Raw genomic sequence first — 18,003 nt, 5'->3', positions numbered from 1 at the left:
GAGAGAGAGAGTGTGAGCGAGGGAGAGAGAGAGTGTGAGCGAGGGAGAGAGAGAGTGTGAGCGAGGGAGAGAGAGAGTGTGAGCGAGGGAGAGAGAGAGTGTGAGCGAGGGAGAGAGAGAGTGTGAGCGAGGGAGAGAGTGTGAGCGAGGGAGAGAGTGTGAGCGAGGGAGAGAGAGAGTGTGAGCGAGGGAGAGAGAGTGAGCGAGGGAGAGAGAGAGTGTGAGCGAGGGAGAGAGAGTGTGAGCGAGGGAGAGAGAGAGTGTGAGGGAGAGAGAGAGAGTGAGCTCTCTGAAGTTAAACATACAAAATAGAGGCAGTAAAGTAGCAAATCTAAAGCTAAAGGCAGAAATCGGGTTTGTATAAAATTAGCCCGGGGGAGGAGGAAGGAGGGAAGCGGAAAAGAACGAAGGGGTCACATCGCTCTGGGAGCCCCTGCAGAGGACGGTGACACACACTCACTCTGGCTGGGATACTGAATAAGGTACAGCTCGAACTGGCCGACTGGGTAGGCAAACCCTTTCAATAACCAAAGAAGGGTGCGGAGTGGAAGCTCGAGACGGGACGGCCTTGAGGTGCTGCAACAGCAAGTGTCCACTGGCTTACCTCCGTGGTGTCGTCGCCCTCGCCTCGCTCCTCAGAGGCCTCCGCCAAGCTGGCCATCTCCTTGATAAGATTCGGGATGATGTCGTTGGCGATGTCGAAGAATTCTTTGTAAATCTCCTCGTCCTCCCGGCAGTAATTGTAACTGGGAGAGCGAGAGAGAGAGGAGTGTTACACGTGTGATAAGAGGGGCAAAAATACCGTGGATGCTGGGAATGGGAGATAAAAACGGAAAATGCTGGACACGCTCCGCAGGTCAGGCAGCATCTGCGGAGAAAGAAATACTCCCGATTCTACAGCGCAGGACGTCCCAAAGCGCCTCGCAGCCAATGAAGTACTTTTATTATTTGGCGTGTTGTAATGCAGGAAACACGGCAGACAGTTTGGGCACAGCAAGCTCCCACAAACAGCGCTGTGATAATGACTGTCAGAGACTCCAGACCCCACCGCAATGTGGTTGACTCTCAACAGTCCTCTGAAATGGCCGAGCAGGCCACTCGGTTGTACCACCACCTGCTCCAGGGGCGACGAGGGACGGGCAATAAATGCTGGGCCTTGCCAGCGACCCCCACATCCCAGGAACGAATATAAAGGGGAGGGAAGTTCTGTGATAGGGTAGAAGGCAGGAGAGATTAAATGACAAAAGGGAAGATAGTGCGAGGTGAAGAGGGTGATAATGGGACAAGTAAAGAAACACCAGATGGGCAGGATTAACTGATTGACAGTGGGTCTCCCAGTGTGGCGCAGTGCCTGAGTACTGACGGGGTGCCCCCCCTCACGATCACCCCACTTGGAGAAAGGACTGGTCCCCAACTGAAGCATGGAGTAAAGGGTGTCAGCCATGGCTCAGTGGGTAGCTCGCTCTCTCACCTTGGAGTCAGAAGGTCGGGCCCCCACTCCAGAGACTTGAGCCCCATAATCCAGGCCGACACTCCCAGTGCCAGTACTGAGGGAGCACCGCACTCTCGGACTGGCGGTACCGAAGGAGCGCCGCACCGTCGGAGGGGTGGTGCCGAGGCAGCGCCGCACCGTCGGAGGGGCGGTGCCGAGGGAACGCCGCACTGTCGGGGGGGCGGTTTTGAGGGAGCGGCGCACTGTCGGAGGGGCAGTACTGAGGGAGCGGCGCACTGTCGGAGGGGCAGTACTGAGGGAGCGCCGCACTGTCGGAGGGGCAGTGCTGAGGGAGCACGCACTGTCGGAGGGGCAGTACTGAGGGAGCGCCACACTGTCGGAGGGGCAGTACTGAGGGAACGCCGCACTGTCGGAGGTGCAGTACTGAGGGAGCGCCGCACTGTCGGAGGGGCAGTACTGAGGGAACGCCGCACTGTCGGAGGGGCAGTACTGAGGGAGCACGCACTGTGGGAGGGGCAGTACTGAGGGAGCGCCGCACTGTCGGAGGGACAGTACTGAGGGAGCGCCGCACTGTCGGAGGGACAGTACTGAGGGAGCGGCGCACTGTCGGAGGGGCGGTACTGAGGGAGCGCCGCACTGTCGGAGGGACAGTACTGAGGGAGCGCCGCACTGTCGGAGGGGCAGTACTGAGGGAGCGCCGCACTGTCGGAGGGGCGGTACTGAGGGAGCGCCGCACTGTCGGAGGGGCAGTAGTGAGGGAACGCCGCACTGTCGGAGGGACAGTACTGAGGGAGCGCCGCACTGTCGGAGGGGCAGTACTGAGGGAGCGGCGCACTGTCGGAGGGGCGGTACGGAGGGAGCGCCGCACTGTCGGAGGGGCGGTACTGAGGGAGCGCCGCACTGTCGGAGGGGCAGTACTGAGGGAGCGGCGCACTGTCAGAGGGGCGGTACTGAGGGAGCGCCGCACTGTCGGAGGGGGCGGTACTGAGGGAGCGCCGCACTGTCGGAGGGGCAGTACTGAGGGAGCGGCGCACTGTCGGAGGGGCGGTACTGAGGGAGCGCCGCACTGTCGGAGGGGCAGTACTGAGGGAGTGCCACACTGTCGGAGGGGCAGTACTGAGGGAGCGGCGCACTGTCGGAGGGGCAGTACTGAGGGAGCGGCGCACTGTCAGAGGGGCGGTACTGAGGGAGCGCCGCTCTGTCGGAGGGGCAGTACTGAGGGAGCGCCGCACTGTCGGAGGGGCAGTACTGAGGGAGCGGCGCACTGTCGGAGGGGCAGTACTGAGGGAGTGCCGCACTGTCGGAGGGGCAGTACTGAGGGAGCGGCGCACTGTCGGAGGGTCAGTATTGAGGGAGCGCCGCACTGTCGGAGGGTCAGTACTGAGGGAGTGCCGCACTGTGGGAGGGGCAGTACTGAGGGAGCGGCGCACTGTGGGAGGGGCAGTACTGAGGGAGCGCCGCACTGTGGGAGGGGCAGTACTGAGGGAGCGGCGCACTGTGGGAGGGGCAGTACTGAGGGAGCGCCGCACTGTCGGAGGGGCAGTACTGAGGGAGTGCCGCACTGTCTTTCGGATGAGACGTTAAACCGTGGCCCCATCTGCCCTCAGCTGGACGTAAAAGATTCCAAGGCCATTACTGGAAGAAGAGCAGGGGGAGTTCTCCCCGGTGAAACAGAACGGTTCGAGAGGGGGAGTGACTTACTGCTGGATCACAGTAAGAGAACGGTTCGAGAGGGAGTGACTTACTCCTGGATCACAGTAAGAGAACGGTTCGAGAGGGGGAGTGACTTACTCCTGGATCACAGTAAGAGAACGGTTCGAGAGGGGGAGTGACTTACTCCTGGATCACAGTAAGAGAACGGTTCGAGAGGGGGAGTGACTTACTGCTGGATCACAGTAAGAGAACGGTTCGAGAGGGAGTGACTTACTCCTGGATCACAGTAAGAGAACGGTTCGAAAGGGAGTGACTTACTCCTGGATCACGGTGGCGGCGTCACCCCAGGAGGCCAGGGCATCCTTCACGTTCCGATTGCGGCAGAAGTAACTAGCCAGGTAGACGTAGGGGTAGATGTGCTCGTTATTGTAATATTCCTTCGCTGATGAGATGCTCTGCAGGGTGAGAAGGAAGCTGGCTTAAACAGCGACACGTCTACGGAAATGGAAGCAGTGAACTATTGCAGTAACGGCCACGAGTAAACTCCCTCCAGCAGTCAGAGCAAAGACATCCGGGGCTTGCCCGATTACTCACTGGGTATTGGCCTTGCCCGGTGCGCAATAGAGCAGGAAGATCCCAGCTGCCAGCCCCAGTGCTGAGGTAGCAGAGTACAGCGAGAGTGCAACAATGGGCCTCGGCATTTAACACAAATCAGCCAAAGTTACTATCATAGTGACTGCAACTGGACAGTCTGTGTCCGTGTCAATGATGGGTGAGGGCGGGACGCTATCTAACACCGTGCTGTACCTGCCCTGGGAGTGTTTGATGGGACAGTGTAGAGGGAGCTTTACTCTGTATGTAACCCGTGCTGTACCTGCCCTGGGAATGTTTGATGGGACAGTGTAGAGGGAGCTTTACTCTGTATGTAACCCGTGCTGTACCTGCCCTGGGAGTGTTTGATGGGACAGTGTAGAGGGAGCTTTACTCTGTATCTAACCCGTGCTGTACCTGCCCTGGGAATGTTTGATGGGACAGTGTAGAGGGAGCTTTACTCTGTATCAAACCCGTGCTGTACCTGCCCTGGGAGTGTTTGATGGGACAGTGTAGAGGGAGCTTTACTCTGTATCTAACCCGTGCTGTACCTGCCCTGGGAGTGTTTGATGGGGCAGTGTAGAGGGAGCTTTACTCTGTATCTAACCCCGTGCTGTACCTGCCCTGGGAGTGTTTGATGGGACAGTGTAGAGGGAGCTTTACTCTGTATCTAACCTGTGCTGTACCTGCCCTGGGAGTGTTTGATGGGACAGTGTAGAGGGAGCTTTACTCTGTATCTAACCCGTGCTGTACCTGCCCTGGGAGTGTTTGATGGGACAGTGTAGAGGGAGCTTTACTCTGTATCTAACCTGAGCTGTACCTGCCCTGGGAGTGTTTGATGGGACAGTGTAGAGGGAGCTTTACTCTGTATGTAACCCGTGCTGTACCTGCCCTGGGAGTGTTTGATGGGACAGTGTAGAGGGAGCTTTACTCTGTATCTAACCCGTGCTGTACCTGCCCTGGGAGTGTTTGATGGGACAGTGTAGAGGGAGCTTTACTCTGTATCTAACCTGTGCTGTACCTGCCCTGGGAGTGTTTGATGGGACAGTGTAGAGGGAGCTTTACTCTGTACCTAACCTGTGCTGTACCTGCCCTGGGAGTGTTTGATGGGACAGTGTAGAGGGAGCTTTACTCTGTATCTAACCCGTGCTGTACCTGCCCTGGGAGCGTTTGATGGGACAGTGTAGAGGGAGCTTTACTCTGTATCTAACACGTGCTGTACCTGCCCTGGGAGTGTTTGATGGGGACAGTGTAGAGGGAGCTTTACTCTGTACCTAACCTGTGCTGTACCTGCCCTGGGAGTGTTTGATGGGACAGTGTAGAGGGAGCTTTACTCTGTATCTAACCCGTGCTGTACCTGCCCTGGGAGTGTTTGATGGGACAGTGTAGAGGGAGCTTTTCTCTGTATCTAACCCGTGCTGTACCTGCCCTGGGAGTGTTTGATGGGACAGTGTAGAGTGAGCTTTACTCTGTATCTAACCCGTGCTGTACCTGCCCTGGGAGCGTTTGATGGGACAGTGTAGAGGGAGCTTTACTCTGTATCTAACCCGTGCTGTACCTGCCCTGGGAGTGTTTGATGGGACAGTGTAGAGGGAGCTTTACTCTGTATTTAACCCGTGTTGTACCTGGTACACAAGAGTCAGGGTCTTCAGGGAGAGGGGGACAATACAACAGTATTATCATAGTAAATGTATCAGACTCTGGTTAATAAACAATGCTCATGAAAACCTCATGAAAAAGCGTAAGAGGATCTGGTCTCCCCGGCATTGGTTCCAGCTCTTCCAAGTCCGCCAGATTCCCGAGGGCCATCGGATACCTGCCAGACACAAATAAAAGCCACTCAGACATCACTGTCTTTCTCTGCGTGCGAAACGTTCCTGCAAAACACAATGATTTGCCCCGCGAAGGCCAGGTCTCTCTCTCTGTGTACAATTACTGTGCAGCATTCATCCGAGCCATGATGCCGAGGGGACTCTTAATGACCTGGGATGGAGACACTCACTTTTTCAGGTGCCCGAGGTCGTACAGCAGCCACAGCAGGTGCTAGAAGGGAAGAAAAGCAAAGAAATTAACTCCAGGTGCCTTCCACGCTGGAATCCCCTCCCTAAACCTCTCCGCCTCTCTCTCCTTTCAGACGCTCCTTAAAACCGACCTCTTTGACCAAGCTTTAGGTCGCCTGTCCCTAGTATCTCCTTATGTGGCTCGGGGTCAGATTGTGTCTGATTTACGCTCCTGTGAAGCGCCCTGGGACGTTTTACTACGTTAAAAGGCGCTATATAAATACAGGCTGTTGTTGGCTCGCAGTTTTAGTTTCGACGTTGGCCCTCTCCTCCCCTACAGCGCCGGCGCTTGCGTCAGCGAGTGTTGGCGGGCTAATTGGCCGGGGGGGGGGGGGGGGGGGGCGGGGGAAGCATCGCTGCAGAGTGCAACCAGGAAGCTGGGGCGTCGCGGCACCCCCTCTTGCACTGCAATCGACCCGACACTCTGCTCGTTGTACAATTGCCCCCCGCCCCCCAGAGCTCTCACCTGCTGCAGCTGCAGGAGTTCGACGCTGTCCGTGTGGTGGTCTATCGATGGGTTAATGGCAGACACCATGAGGGCCACCTCCATTTTGCGGTCGCATTTCAAATAGGAGCCTTTCAAGTACACCCAGCTCTGAGCCAAAGCAAACAAGACCAAGAGATTAACCCCCAAGGCATTGCAGGATCATAGAATCACAGACCTTTACGGCACAGAAGGAGGCCATTCGGCCCATCGTGTCCGTGCCGGCCGACAAAGAGCTCTCCAGCCTAATCCCACTGTCCAGCTCTTGGTCCGTAGCCCTGCAGGTTACGGCACTTCAAGAGCACATCCAAGTACTTTGTAAATGTGATGAGGGTTTCATAAGAACATAATAAATAGGAGCAGGAGTCAGCCATTCAGCCCCTCGAGCCTGCTCCGCCATTCAATAAGATCAGGGCTGATCTTCGACCTCAACTCCACTTCCCTGCACTATCCCCATATCCCTCGATTCCCTTAATATTCAAAAACCTATCGATCTCTGTCTTGAATATACTCAACGACTGAGCCTCCACCGCCCTCTGGGGCAGAGAATTCCAAAGATTCACCACCCTCTGAGTGAAGAAATTCCTCCTCGTCTCAGTCCTCAATGGCCGACCCCTTATCCTGAGACTGTGATCCCTGGTTCTAGACTCTCCAGCCAGGGGAAACATCCTCCCTGCATCTACCCTGTCAATCCCCCTCAGAATCTTGTATGTTTCAATGAGATCACCTCTCATTCTTCTAAACTCTAGAGAATATACCTCTGCCTCGACTACCCCGTCAGGCAGTGAGTTCCAGACCCCCACCACCCTCTGGGTGAAAAAAGTTCTCCTCAACTCCCCTCTAATCCTTCCACCAATTACTTTAAATCTCTGCCCTCCTGGTTATTGACCTCTCTGCTAAGGGGAAGTAGGTCCTTCCTATCCACTCTATCTTGGCCCCTCATAATTTTATACACCTCAATTAAATCTCCCCTCAGCCTCCTCTGTTCCAAGGAAAACAACCCCAGCCTATCCAATCTTTCCTCATAGCTAAAATTCTCCAGTCCTGGCAACATCCTCAGAAATCTCCTCTGTGCCCTCTCTAGTGCAATCACATTTTTCCCGTAATGTGTTGCCCGGCACCGTACGCGGTTGGCCGGCACCGTACGCGGTTGGAACGACATCGCAGCAACATAAGAACATAAGAAATAGGAGCAGGAATAGGCCACTTGGATCCTCGAGCCTGCTCCGCCATTCAATAAGATCATGGTTGATCTTGGGCTCAAAGCCACTTCCCCGCCCGCTCCCCATAACCCTTCACTCCCTTATCTTGTAAAAATCTGCCTATCTCCACCTTAAATGTATTTAATGACCCAGCCGCCACGGCTCTCCGGGGCAGAGAATTCCACAGATTTACGACCCTCTGAGAGAAGAAATTCCTCCTCATCTCAGTTCTAAAAGGGCGACCTTTTATTCTGAAACTGTGCCCCCGAGTTCTAGATTTCCCCACGAGGGGAAACATCCTCTCTGCATCTACCCTGTCGAGCCCCCTCAGTATCTTATATGTTTCAATAAGATCCCCTCTCATTCTTCTAAACTCCAATGGGTATAGGCCCAACCTGCTCAACCTTTCCTCATAAGACAAGCCCTTCACCCCAGGAATCAACCTCGTGAACCTTCTCTGAACTGCCTCCAATGCAAGTATATCCTTCCTTAAATAAGGAGACCAAAACTGTACGCAGTCCTCCAGGTGTGGTCTCACCAATACCCTGTACAGTTGTAGCAGGACTTCCCTGCTTTTATACTCCAACCCCCTTGCAATAAAGGCCGACATTCCATCCGACAGATAGAACAGGGCACAGGTTAGGGCGGGCAACACTCTGGCCAACACATAGGTGGGCGTGTAGCACAGAGGTCCGGCAGTCTCACCCTCTCGGCGATACCCGCAGTCACGGTCTGTCCTCTCCGGTCCTCGTTCCCTTTCCCGTGCCACGTTACCTCGGCCGTCTCCTCGCCGTTCTCACCAAAGACCACCCAGGCGTGGTCCTCCGACAGACCCAGGTGGACGTCGCGGAGCCCCAGCACCTGGCAGGCTGCCACCACAGCAAAGGCCACCCCCGAGCTGTCAAGCTTCGTGCCTGAGGAGGGAGAGAGAGAGAGAGAGAGGCGCAAAGATCGACACAAGCCACCGCACCATTTCAAAACGACCCAGATCACAGATTCACAATTTCATTATCAAAGCGAAACACAGACACTATTATCACCAATATTCACAGGAAGAATTTTCTGCACCTTTCTCCAGAAGCCAAGAAAGAAACAAAGAGAAAGAAAGACAGACTGGCATTTCTCCCCCGCCTTTCACCACCTCAGGACGTCCCAAAGCGCTTCACACCCAATGTACTTCAAAATTCACTGTAATGTAGGAAACGCGGCAGCCAATTTGCGCACAACAAGCTCCCACAAACAGCAATGCGATAATGTCCAGATCATCTGTTTTTAGTGATGTTGGTTGAGGGATAAATATTGGCCCCAGGACACCGGGGAGAACTCCCCCTGCTCTTCTTCCAACAGTGGCCGTGGGATCTTTTACATCCACCTGAGAGGGCAGACGGGGCCTCGGCTTAACGTCTCATCCGAAAGACGGCACGTCCGACAGTGCAGCGCTCCCTCAGTACCGCCCCTCCGACAGTGCGGCGCTCCCTCAGTACTGCCCCTCCGACAGTGCGGCGCTCCCTCAGTACCGCCCCTCCGACACTCCCTCAGTACCGCCCCTCCGACAGTGCGCGCTCCCTCAGTACCGCCCCTCCGACAGTACGACGCTCCCTCAGTACCGCCCCTCCGACAGTGCGCGCTCCCTCAGTACCGCCCCTCCGACAGTGCGGCGCTCCCTCAGTACTGCCCCTCCGACAGTGCGCGCTCCCTCAGTACCGCCCCTCCGACAGTGCGGCGCTCCCTCAGTACCGCCCCTCCCTCAGTACCGCCCCTCCGACAGTGCGGCGCTCCCTCAGTACTACCCCTCCGACAGTGCGGCGCTCCCTCAGTACTGCCCCTCCGACAGTGCGGCGCTCCCTCAGTACTGCCCCTCAGACAGTGCGGTGCTCCCTCAGTACCGCCCCTCCGACAGTGCGGCGCTCCCTCAGTACTGCCCCTCCGACAGTGCGGCGCTCCCTCAGTACTGCCCCTCAGACAGTGCGGTGCTCCCTCAGTACCGCCCCTCCGACAGTGCGGCGCTCCCACAGTACCGCCCCTCCGACTGTGCGGCGCTCCCTCAGTACCGCCCCTCCGACAGTGCGGCGCTCCCTCAGCATGCCCCTCCGACGGTGCGGCGCTCCCCCAGTACTGCCCTTCCGACAGTGCGGCGCTTCCTCAGTACTACCCCTCCGACAGTGCGGCGCTCCCTCAGTACCACCCCTCCGACAGTGCGGCGCTCCCTCAGTACTGCCCCTCCGACAGTGCGCGCTCCCTCAGTACCGCCCCTCCGACAGTGCGGCGCTCCCTCAGTACCGCCCCTCCCTCAGTACCGCCCCTCCGACAGTGCGGCGCTCCCTCAGTACTACCCCTCCGACAGTGCGGCGCTCCCTCAGTACTGCCCCTCCGACAGTGCGGCGCTCCCTCAGTACTGCCCCTCAGACAGTGCGGTGCTCCCTCAGTACCGCCCCTCCGACAGTGCGGCGCTCCCTCAGTACTGCCCCTCCGACAGTGCGGCGCTCCCTCAGTACTGCCCCTCAGACAGTGCGGTGCTCCCTCAGTACCGCCCCTCCGACAGTGCGGCGCTCCCACAGTACCGCCCCTCCGACTGTGCGGCGCTCCCTCAGTACCGCCCCTCCGACAGTGCGGCGCTCCCTCAGCATGCCCCTCCGACGGTGCGGCGCTCCCCCAGTACTGCCCTTCCGACAGTGCGGCGCTTCCTCAGTACTACCCCTCCGACAGTGCGGCGCTCCCTCAGTACCACCCCTCCGACAGTGCGGCGCTCCCTCAGTACTGCCCCTCCGACAGTGCGGCGCTCCCTCAGTACCGCCCCTCCGACAGTGTGCGCTCCCTCAGTACCGCCCCTCCGACAGTGCGGCGCTCCCTCAGTACCGCCCCTCCGACAGTGCGCGCTCCCTCAGTACCGCCCCTCCGACAGCGCGCGCTCCCTCAGTACCGCCCCTCCGACAGTGCGGCGCTCCCTTAGTACTGACCCTCCGAAAGTGCGGCGCTCCCTCAGTACTGCCCCTCCGACAGTGCGGCGCTCCCTCAGTACCGCCCCTCCGACAGTGCGCGCTCCCTCAGTACCGCCCCTCCGACAGTGCGGCGCTCCCTTAGTACCGCCCCTCCGACAGTGTGCGCTCCCTCAGTACCGCCCCTCCGACAGTGCGGCGCTCCCTCAGTACTACCCCTCCGACAGTGCGGCACTCCCTCAGTACTGCCCCTCCGACAGTGCGGCGCTCCCTCAGTACTGCCCCTCAGACAGTGCGGTGCTCCCTCAGTACCGCCCCTCCGACAGTGCGGCGCCCCCACAGTACCGCCCCTCCGACTGTGCGGCGCTCCCTCAGTACCGCCCCTCCGACAGTGCGGCGCTCCCTCAGCATGCCCCTCCGACGGTGCGGCGCTCCCCCAGTACTGCCCCTCCGACAGTGCGGCGCTCCCTCAGTACCGCCCCTCCGACAGTGCGGCGCTCCCTCAGTACCGCCTCTCTGACAGTGCGGCGCTCCCTCAGTACCGCCCCTCCGGCAGTGCGGCGCTCCCTCAGTACTGCCCCTCCGACAGTGCAGCACTCCCTCAGTACTGCCCTCCGACAGTGCGGCGCTCCCTCAGTACTGCCCTCCGACAGTGCAAGGCTCCAGTGAAGCGTTAGCCTAGATTTTGTGCTCAAGTGGGGCTAGAACCCACGACCTTCTGACTCAAGAAGCGAGTGTGCTACCCCCCGAGCCACGCCCGACACTGGGCGTTACGCGGCCGGTCCGTGTAATCGCGCGAGCCGGCAGGAGACGCACCGGTGATGAAGCTGAAGAGGGACTGGATGTGCGCTCTGTCCTTGAAGTACGAGCGGCTCAGGCTGTTCCAGATCACGTCGGACACTTTCTTCACCAGCTCCCGGCTGGAGTAACCCCCCTTCATTGGGTAGAGAGAGCGGTCCACCGCCCCCCGGATCATGGTGGTGAATCTGGTGTGCAGAGCCTTGATCTGGAGGAGGTCAACCCGGGGGAAGCAGGGGGCAGAGTCTGAGCCGGGCTCCGAGGGGCCCTCAAAGCTGTAGCCGGGGATGTTGATGGGGACAACCCTGTTGACTGCCATAAAGTGCTCCACGAAACCCAGTACCAGGGACAGCAGGGTCAGGTTTGGCTCGTCCTTCTTCAGCTCGAACTCAAACAGCTTCACCACCCCCTCGATGCTACAGATGGGGAAAAAGGCGGCCTGCGTGGACTTCAGACCCATCCTGTCTTCTCCAAGTTCGTCACCTACCACAGAACATCGACAATTAGGCTGGACAAACGTAAAGGAAGGACAGAACCCAATAACGAAAGACCGCATTTACATCAAATGAAGTACTGGGACGTGACTGTTGCTAATTAGCAATTATTTAGCTGACCCCACGCGACGTTGCTCCTGGATAAAGCGCCTCGGTCCACAGTCGCTCAGCGTGAGCAATGTAGGCTTCCGCTGCCGATTATTTGGCTGACCGCCCGTGACATTGCTCCCGGATAAAGCGCCTGGGTGAGCGACGTATGATTCTGCTGCGCACTACTGACGATAACTTAGCTGACTGCCCCCACCCCATGACATTGCTCACGGATAAAGAGCCTTGGTCTACAATCGCTCAGCGTGAGCGATGTAGGATTTAGCCGCGCAGTACTGACAATTATTTGGCTGACCCACCCCCCCCATGACATTGCTCATGGATAAAGCGCCGTGCATTACTGCTGATTATTAAGCCGACCCCCCCCCCCACGACATTGCTCCCGGATAAAGCGCAGCGCAATACGGTGATTAATTAGCCGACCCCCCAACCCAGTGACATTGCTCACGGATAAAGTGCCGAACAATACTGCCAATTATTTAGCCGACCCCCCCCCCCCCGCGACATTGCTCCCGGATAAAGCGCAGCGCAATACAGTGATTAATTAGCTGACCCCTCAACCCAGTGACATTGCTCCCGGATAAAGCGCAGCACAATACGGTGATTAATTAGCTGACCCCCGCAACCCAGTGACATTGCTCCTGGATATAGCGCCGAACAATACTGCCGACCCCCCCGCGACATTGCTCCTGGATAAAGCGCCGAACAATACTGCCGATTATTTAGCCGATACCCCTCGACATTGCTCCTGGATAAAGCGCCAAACAATACTGGCGATTATTTAGCCGACCCCCCCCAGGGCACTACTCCCTGATAAAGCGCCCCTCAATGCTAGAAAATGTTTCGCCGAACCCCCTTCCCGCCCCCAACTTCCCACCACCCCCGCGGTGTTGCTCCCGAATAAAGCGCACGGTCGACGGTGAATCACCATGAAAGGGAGGAACACACAGATTTAGTGTGAGGTAAAAAATAAAAAGTCCGGCTCGAATCCCCAATCGGCCGGGGCCGAAACCTTGAATAGAGATTCCGCGGCTGAAGGACGAGCGACTCAAGTTGGCCCCCCGTACGCCTCAGCACAAGCGCATGGGCCCGGCCCGGCGCCGCCACTGCGCAGGCGCGGGCGTCGGGCCCGCCGGGAGTTGTAGTTTTTTTTCACCCTGTCTGCTCACTGCGCATGCTCGGCGCCTGCTTTAAAATGGAAGGTGGTTGTGGTGGGTGGGGGGGCCCGCCGCCCGCCGGGAGTTGTAGGCGCTGCCCGCCGCTCACTGCTCATGCCCGCCCTGCGCACGGCAGGCCGGGAGTTGTAGTATGCCCGCGCCGGCCGCCGCTCACTGCGCATGCTCACTGAAGCCCGTCCCCGCTCACTGCGCCTGCGCCGCCCCTCCTCCTCGGTTGGCGCCCTTTTGGCTGTTTGTTGTCCGCCTTCTCGCCCCTAGAGGTCACCGCGGGGTCAACCCGTTTAAATAGCCTCCAAAACCCCCCCAAAGAGGCCAAACCCCCCCCCCCCCCCATTTAACCACCCCTGCCCACTCCGCCTTTGGGGGTCTGGTGCTGAGCCCCTAAAACATAAAAGAATTTGAGAAATAGGGAGCAGGAGGAGGCCATTCGGCCCATCGAGCCATTCATGAGATAATGGCCGATCTTCTACCTCATCTCCACCCACCTGCCTTAGCCCCGTAATACTTAACCCCTTACCGAACAAAACTCTATCCATAAGAACATAGGGAATAGGAGCAGGAGTCGGCCATTCGGCCCCTCGAGCCTGCTCTGCCATTCAATATGATCATGGCTGATCATCGACCTCATCTCCAGTTTCCCGCCCGATCCCCATATCCCTTGATTCCCTTAATATCCAAAAATCTATCGATCTCTGTCTTGAATATACTCAACGACTGAGCCTCCACAGCCCTCTGGGGTAGAGAATTCCAAAGATTCACCACCCTCTGAGTGAAGAAATTCCTCCTCATCTCAGTCCTAAATGGTCGACCCCTTATCCTGAGACTGTGACCCCTGGTTCTAGACTCCCCAGCCAGGGGGAACATCCTCCCTGCATCTACCCTGTGAAGCCCTGTAAGAATTTTGTATGTTTCAATGAGATCACCTCTCATTCTTCTAAACTCTAGGGAATATAGGCCTAGTCTACTCAATCTCTCCTCATAGGACAATCCCCCCATTCCAGGAACCAGTCTGGTGAACCTTCGTCGTACTCCCTCTACGGCAAGTATATCCTTTTATCAGCAGCAGCGGCGGCGGCAGTGCAGACCTGCGGGGAACGAGGCGGCCGAGCGGCGGTGATAAAAGGCGGCAGAGACCAGGTAGGTTTACCAATCTCAGAGCTTCGCGAGCGGGAGAGAGAAGTAAAAAGTAATCGAAGTCACCAGAAAGCAGGTAAGTGATTGGTTGGTGAGTGTTTCTCTCTTTTTTAGACTTAAACTCTGTGGTTTATAGTTTCTAAAGTCTTTGTGGTGTAGCGGGGACTGTTGGTAATCCAGGGCCCTTAATTATATCATTTAACTGTAGTGAAATTGGTGGGATTGATTTGTTTAATTTAAATTGAATTAATTTAAGGGTAAGTCGTGGCTGGAGAGCTTGGCCCCGTGGTATGCTCCTCCTGCGCTATGTGGAAACTCAGGGACACTTCCTGTGTCCCTGACAACCATGTGTGCAGGAAGTGTGTCCAGCTGCAGCTACTGGCAGACTGCATTGCGGCGCTGGAGCTGCGATTGGATACATACTGGTCCATTCGCGATGCTGAGGACGTCGTGAATAGCATGTTTAATCAGTTGTTCACACCGCAGGTAAAGGTTGCACAAGCAGGAAGGGAATGGGTGACCGCCAGGCAGAGTAGTAGGTGCAGACAGGTAGTGCAGGGGTCCCCTGTGGTCATCCCCCTCTCAAACAGATATACCACTTTGGATACTGATGGGGGGGATGGCTTACCAGGGGAAGGCAGCAGCAGCCAACTTCCTGGCACCAGGGGTGGTTCTGCTGCACAGGACGGGAGGAAAAAGAGGGGGAGAGCTATAGCAATAGGGGACTCTATTGTAAGGGGAATAGATAGGCGTTTCTGCGGCCGCAAACGAGACTCCAGGATGGTGTGTTGCCTCCCTGGTGCAAGGGTCAAGGATGTCTCCGAGCGGCTGCAGAACATTTTGGTAGGGGAGGGTGAACAGCCAGTTGTCATGGTGCATATAGGTACCAACGATAACCGGGATGAGGTCCTAAAGGCTGAATATAGGGAGTTAGGAGGTAAATTTAAAAATAGGACCTCAAAGGTAGTAATCTCAGGATTGCTACCAGTGCCACGTGCTAGTCAGAGTAGAAATAGAAGGATATTTCAGATGAATACATGGCTAGAGGAATGGTGCAAGGGGGAGGGATTCAAATTCCTGGGACATTGGAACCGGTTCTGGGGGAGGTGGGACCAGTACAAGCCGGACGGTTTGCACCTGGGCAGGGCCGGGACCGATGTCCTAGGAGGAGTGTTTGCTGGTGCTCTGGGGGAGGGTTTAAACTAAAATGGCAGGGGGTTGGGAACCTGAGCGGAGAGACAGAGGAAAGGGAAACATGGATAAAAGCAAAAGACAGGAAGGAGAAAAACAAAAGTGGCAGGCAGACAAATCAAGGGTTTAAATCAAACATGGCCACAGTACAAAATAATTCTAAAAGGTCGAAGAGCGTTAAAAAAACAAGCCTGAAGGCTTTGTGTCTTAATGCGAGGAGCATTCGTAATAAGGTGGATGAATTAGCTGGGCAAATAGAGGTAAACGGATATGATATGATTGGGATTACGGAAACATGGCTCCAGGGTGGCCAAGGCTGGGAACTCAACATCCAGGGGTATTCAATATTCAGGAAAGATAGGCAAAAAGGAAAAGGAGGTGGGGTAGCATTGCTGGTTAAAGAGGGAATTAACACAATTGAAAGGAAGGATTTTAGCTCTGATGATGTGGAATCTGTATGGGTAGAACTGAGAAATACCAAGGGGCAGAAAACATTAGTGAGAGTGGCATATAGACCTCCAAACAGTAATGCGGAGGTCGGGAATGGCATTAAACGGGAAATTAGAGAAGCGTGCAATAAGGGCACAGCAGTTATCATGGGTGACTTTAATCTACAAAAAGATTGGGCTAACCAAATTAGTAACAATACTGTGGAGGAGGAATTCCTGGAGTGTATACGGGATGGTTTCCTGGACCAATATGTCGAGGAACCAACTAGAGATCAGGCTATCTTAGACTGGGTATTATGGATTAATTAGCAATCTTGTTGTACGAGGCCCCTTGGGTCGGAGCGATCATAATATGATCAAATTCATCATTAAGATGGAGAATGAAGTAGTTGACTCAGAGACTAGGGTCCTGAATTTAAATAAAGGAAACTACGACGGTCTGAGGCGCGAGTTGGGTAGGATTGATTGGGGAATGTCACTCAAAGGGTTGACGGTGGATAGGCAATGGCAAACATTCAAAGACCGCATAGATGAACTACAGAATTTGTTCATCCCAGTTTGGCATAAAAATAAAACAAAAAAGGTGACTCAACCGTGGCTAACAAGGGAAATTAGGGATAGCATAAGAGCCAAGGAGAGGACATATAAATTGGCCAGAAAAAGCAGTAAACCTGAGGATTGGAAGCAGTTTAGGAGTCAACAAAGGAGGACAAAGGGATTAATTAAGCAAGGGAAAATAGAATATGAGAGTAAGCTTGCAGGGAACATAAAAACTGACTGTAAAAGCTTTTATAGATATGTGAAGAGAAAAAGATTGGTGAAGTCAAGCATAGGTCCCTTGCAGTCACAATCAGGGGAATTTATAATGGGGAACAAAGAAATGGCAGACCAATTAAATACATATTTTGGTTCTGTCTTCACAAAGGAGGACACAAATAACCTCCCAGAGATGTCGGGGAACATAGGGCTAAAAATTCAGTTTGGGGCGCCCAGCTCGCCTGGGCGCCGGAATTACCGCTGCACGCAGAGCCACTTGCGCCATCGGGATATTCAGTTTCAACGCCCCAAGTGGAAGCCGGCTGCTAAACAAGGGTTTCGGCGCCCCGCTTGGGGCGCTGAAACTGAATATCGGCGCGCAAAGTGCCGCAGCGCCACCCGCTGCGGCACGGCAGGCTGCGGTACTGCAGGCCTTCCTCCCACTGTTAAGGGGGAGGTGCCTGCAACAGCGCGATCCCCGCTCGCGAGTGCCGGCAAATGAGCCCGGCACCAAGGAGAAGTGCCGGGCTCTCGGGAAACAGCCGGCAATGCCACGGGGGGGGGGGTGGGGTGTAGGAGGCCGGGGACGGAGGTGCTGGCAGGCGGCCGCCGAAAAAGCGACCGGCTGCACCTCCACCTTAACTCGTCCTACTACTGCCACAGGTAGGCCCCTGTGTACCGGTCGCTATTTGCGGCCGGCGCGGAGGAGGCGGGCGCGACCAAATATGGCCAGCGGGGCGATAGCGGGGCGCTGCGCACACCGATGACGTCATCGGTGGCGGTGCAGCGCTACAGGCTAACGCCGCCATTAGCGCCCTGCTAAATATCGCGGTAGTTGTGGCCAGAGGCGCTAAAGCCTCTGAGTGGCCTCTTTGGGCGCAAACTGGTGGCGCAAGCAAGTGAATTTCTAGGCCATAGGATCTGATGAAAGGGAGGAACTGAATGAAATCAGTATTTGTAGGGAAATGGTGTTAGGGAAATTGACGGGATTGAAGGCCGATAAATCCCCAGGGCCTGATAATCTACATCGTAGGGTACTTAAGGAAGTGGCCCTAGAAATAGTAGATGCATTGCTGATCATCTTCCAAAATTCGATGGAATCTGGAACAGTACCCATGGATTGGAGGGTAGCTAATGTTACCCCACTATTCAAAAAAGGTGGTAGAGAGAAAACAGGGAATTACAGACCGGTAAGCCTGACATCGGTAGTGGGGAAAATGCTAGAGTCCATTATAAAAGATGTAATAGCAGAGCACTTGGAGAACAGTGACAGGATCGGACAAAGTCAACATGGATTTACAAAAGGTAAATCGTGCTTGACTAATCCACTTGAATTTTTTGAGGATGTAACTGGTAAAATAGATAAGGGAGAACCAGTGGATGTGGTGTATTTGGACTTTCAGAAGGCTTTCGATAAGGTCCCGCATAAGAGATTAGTGTGTAAAGTTAAGGCACATGGGATTGGGGGCAAGGTATTGACTTGGATAGAGAACTGGTTGGCAGACAGAAAGCAAAG

The 18,003-nt window shown here is 55.8% G+C and overlaps 1 protein-coding gene across 1 annotated transcript in view; it reads right to left on the bottom strand.

Annotated features, from left to right (window-relative positions):
* men1 (multiple endocrine neoplasia I) overlaps positions 1 to 12,898 on the bottom strand; it is a 31,603-nt gene extending 18,705 nt beyond the window's left edge. Inside the window, exons 1-8 of the mRNA XM_085976306.1 lie at positions 12,708 to 12,898; positions 11,196 to 11,660; positions 8,149 to 8,357; positions 6,224 to 6,352; positions 5,700 to 5,740; positions 5,426 to 5,513; positions 3,425 to 3,561; positions 605 to 746 (exon numbers count right to left, since the gene is read on the bottom strand). Of these exons, the coding sequence (XP_085832432.1) occupies positions 605 to 746; positions 3,425 to 3,561; positions 5,426 to 5,513; positions 5,700 to 5,740; positions 6,224 to 6,352; positions 8,149 to 8,357; positions 11,196 to 11,637 (1,188 nt within the window). The 5' untranslated portion in view covers positions 11,638 to 11,660; positions 12,708 to 12,898. The remainder of the gene's footprint in view (positions 1 to 604; positions 747 to 3,424; positions 3,562 to 5,425; positions 5,514 to 5,699; positions 5,741 to 6,223; positions 6,353 to 8,148; positions 8,358 to 11,195; positions 11,661 to 12,707) is intronic.
* Between the last annotated feature and the right edge of the window lie 5,105 nt (positions 12,899 to 18,003).

This window comes from Somniosus microcephalus, unplaced genomic scaffold (genome assembly GCF_052327205.1).
Source record: "Somniosus microcephalus isolate GS21.2 unplaced genomic scaffold, FLI_Smic_1.0 unresolved_chr2, whole genome shotgun sequence".
Lineage (NCBI taxonomy): Eukaryota > Metazoa > Chordata > Chondrichthyes > Squaliformes > Somniosidae > Somniosus > Somniosus microcephalus.
This window is presented reverse-complemented; position numbering and strand designations above follow the sequence as displayed.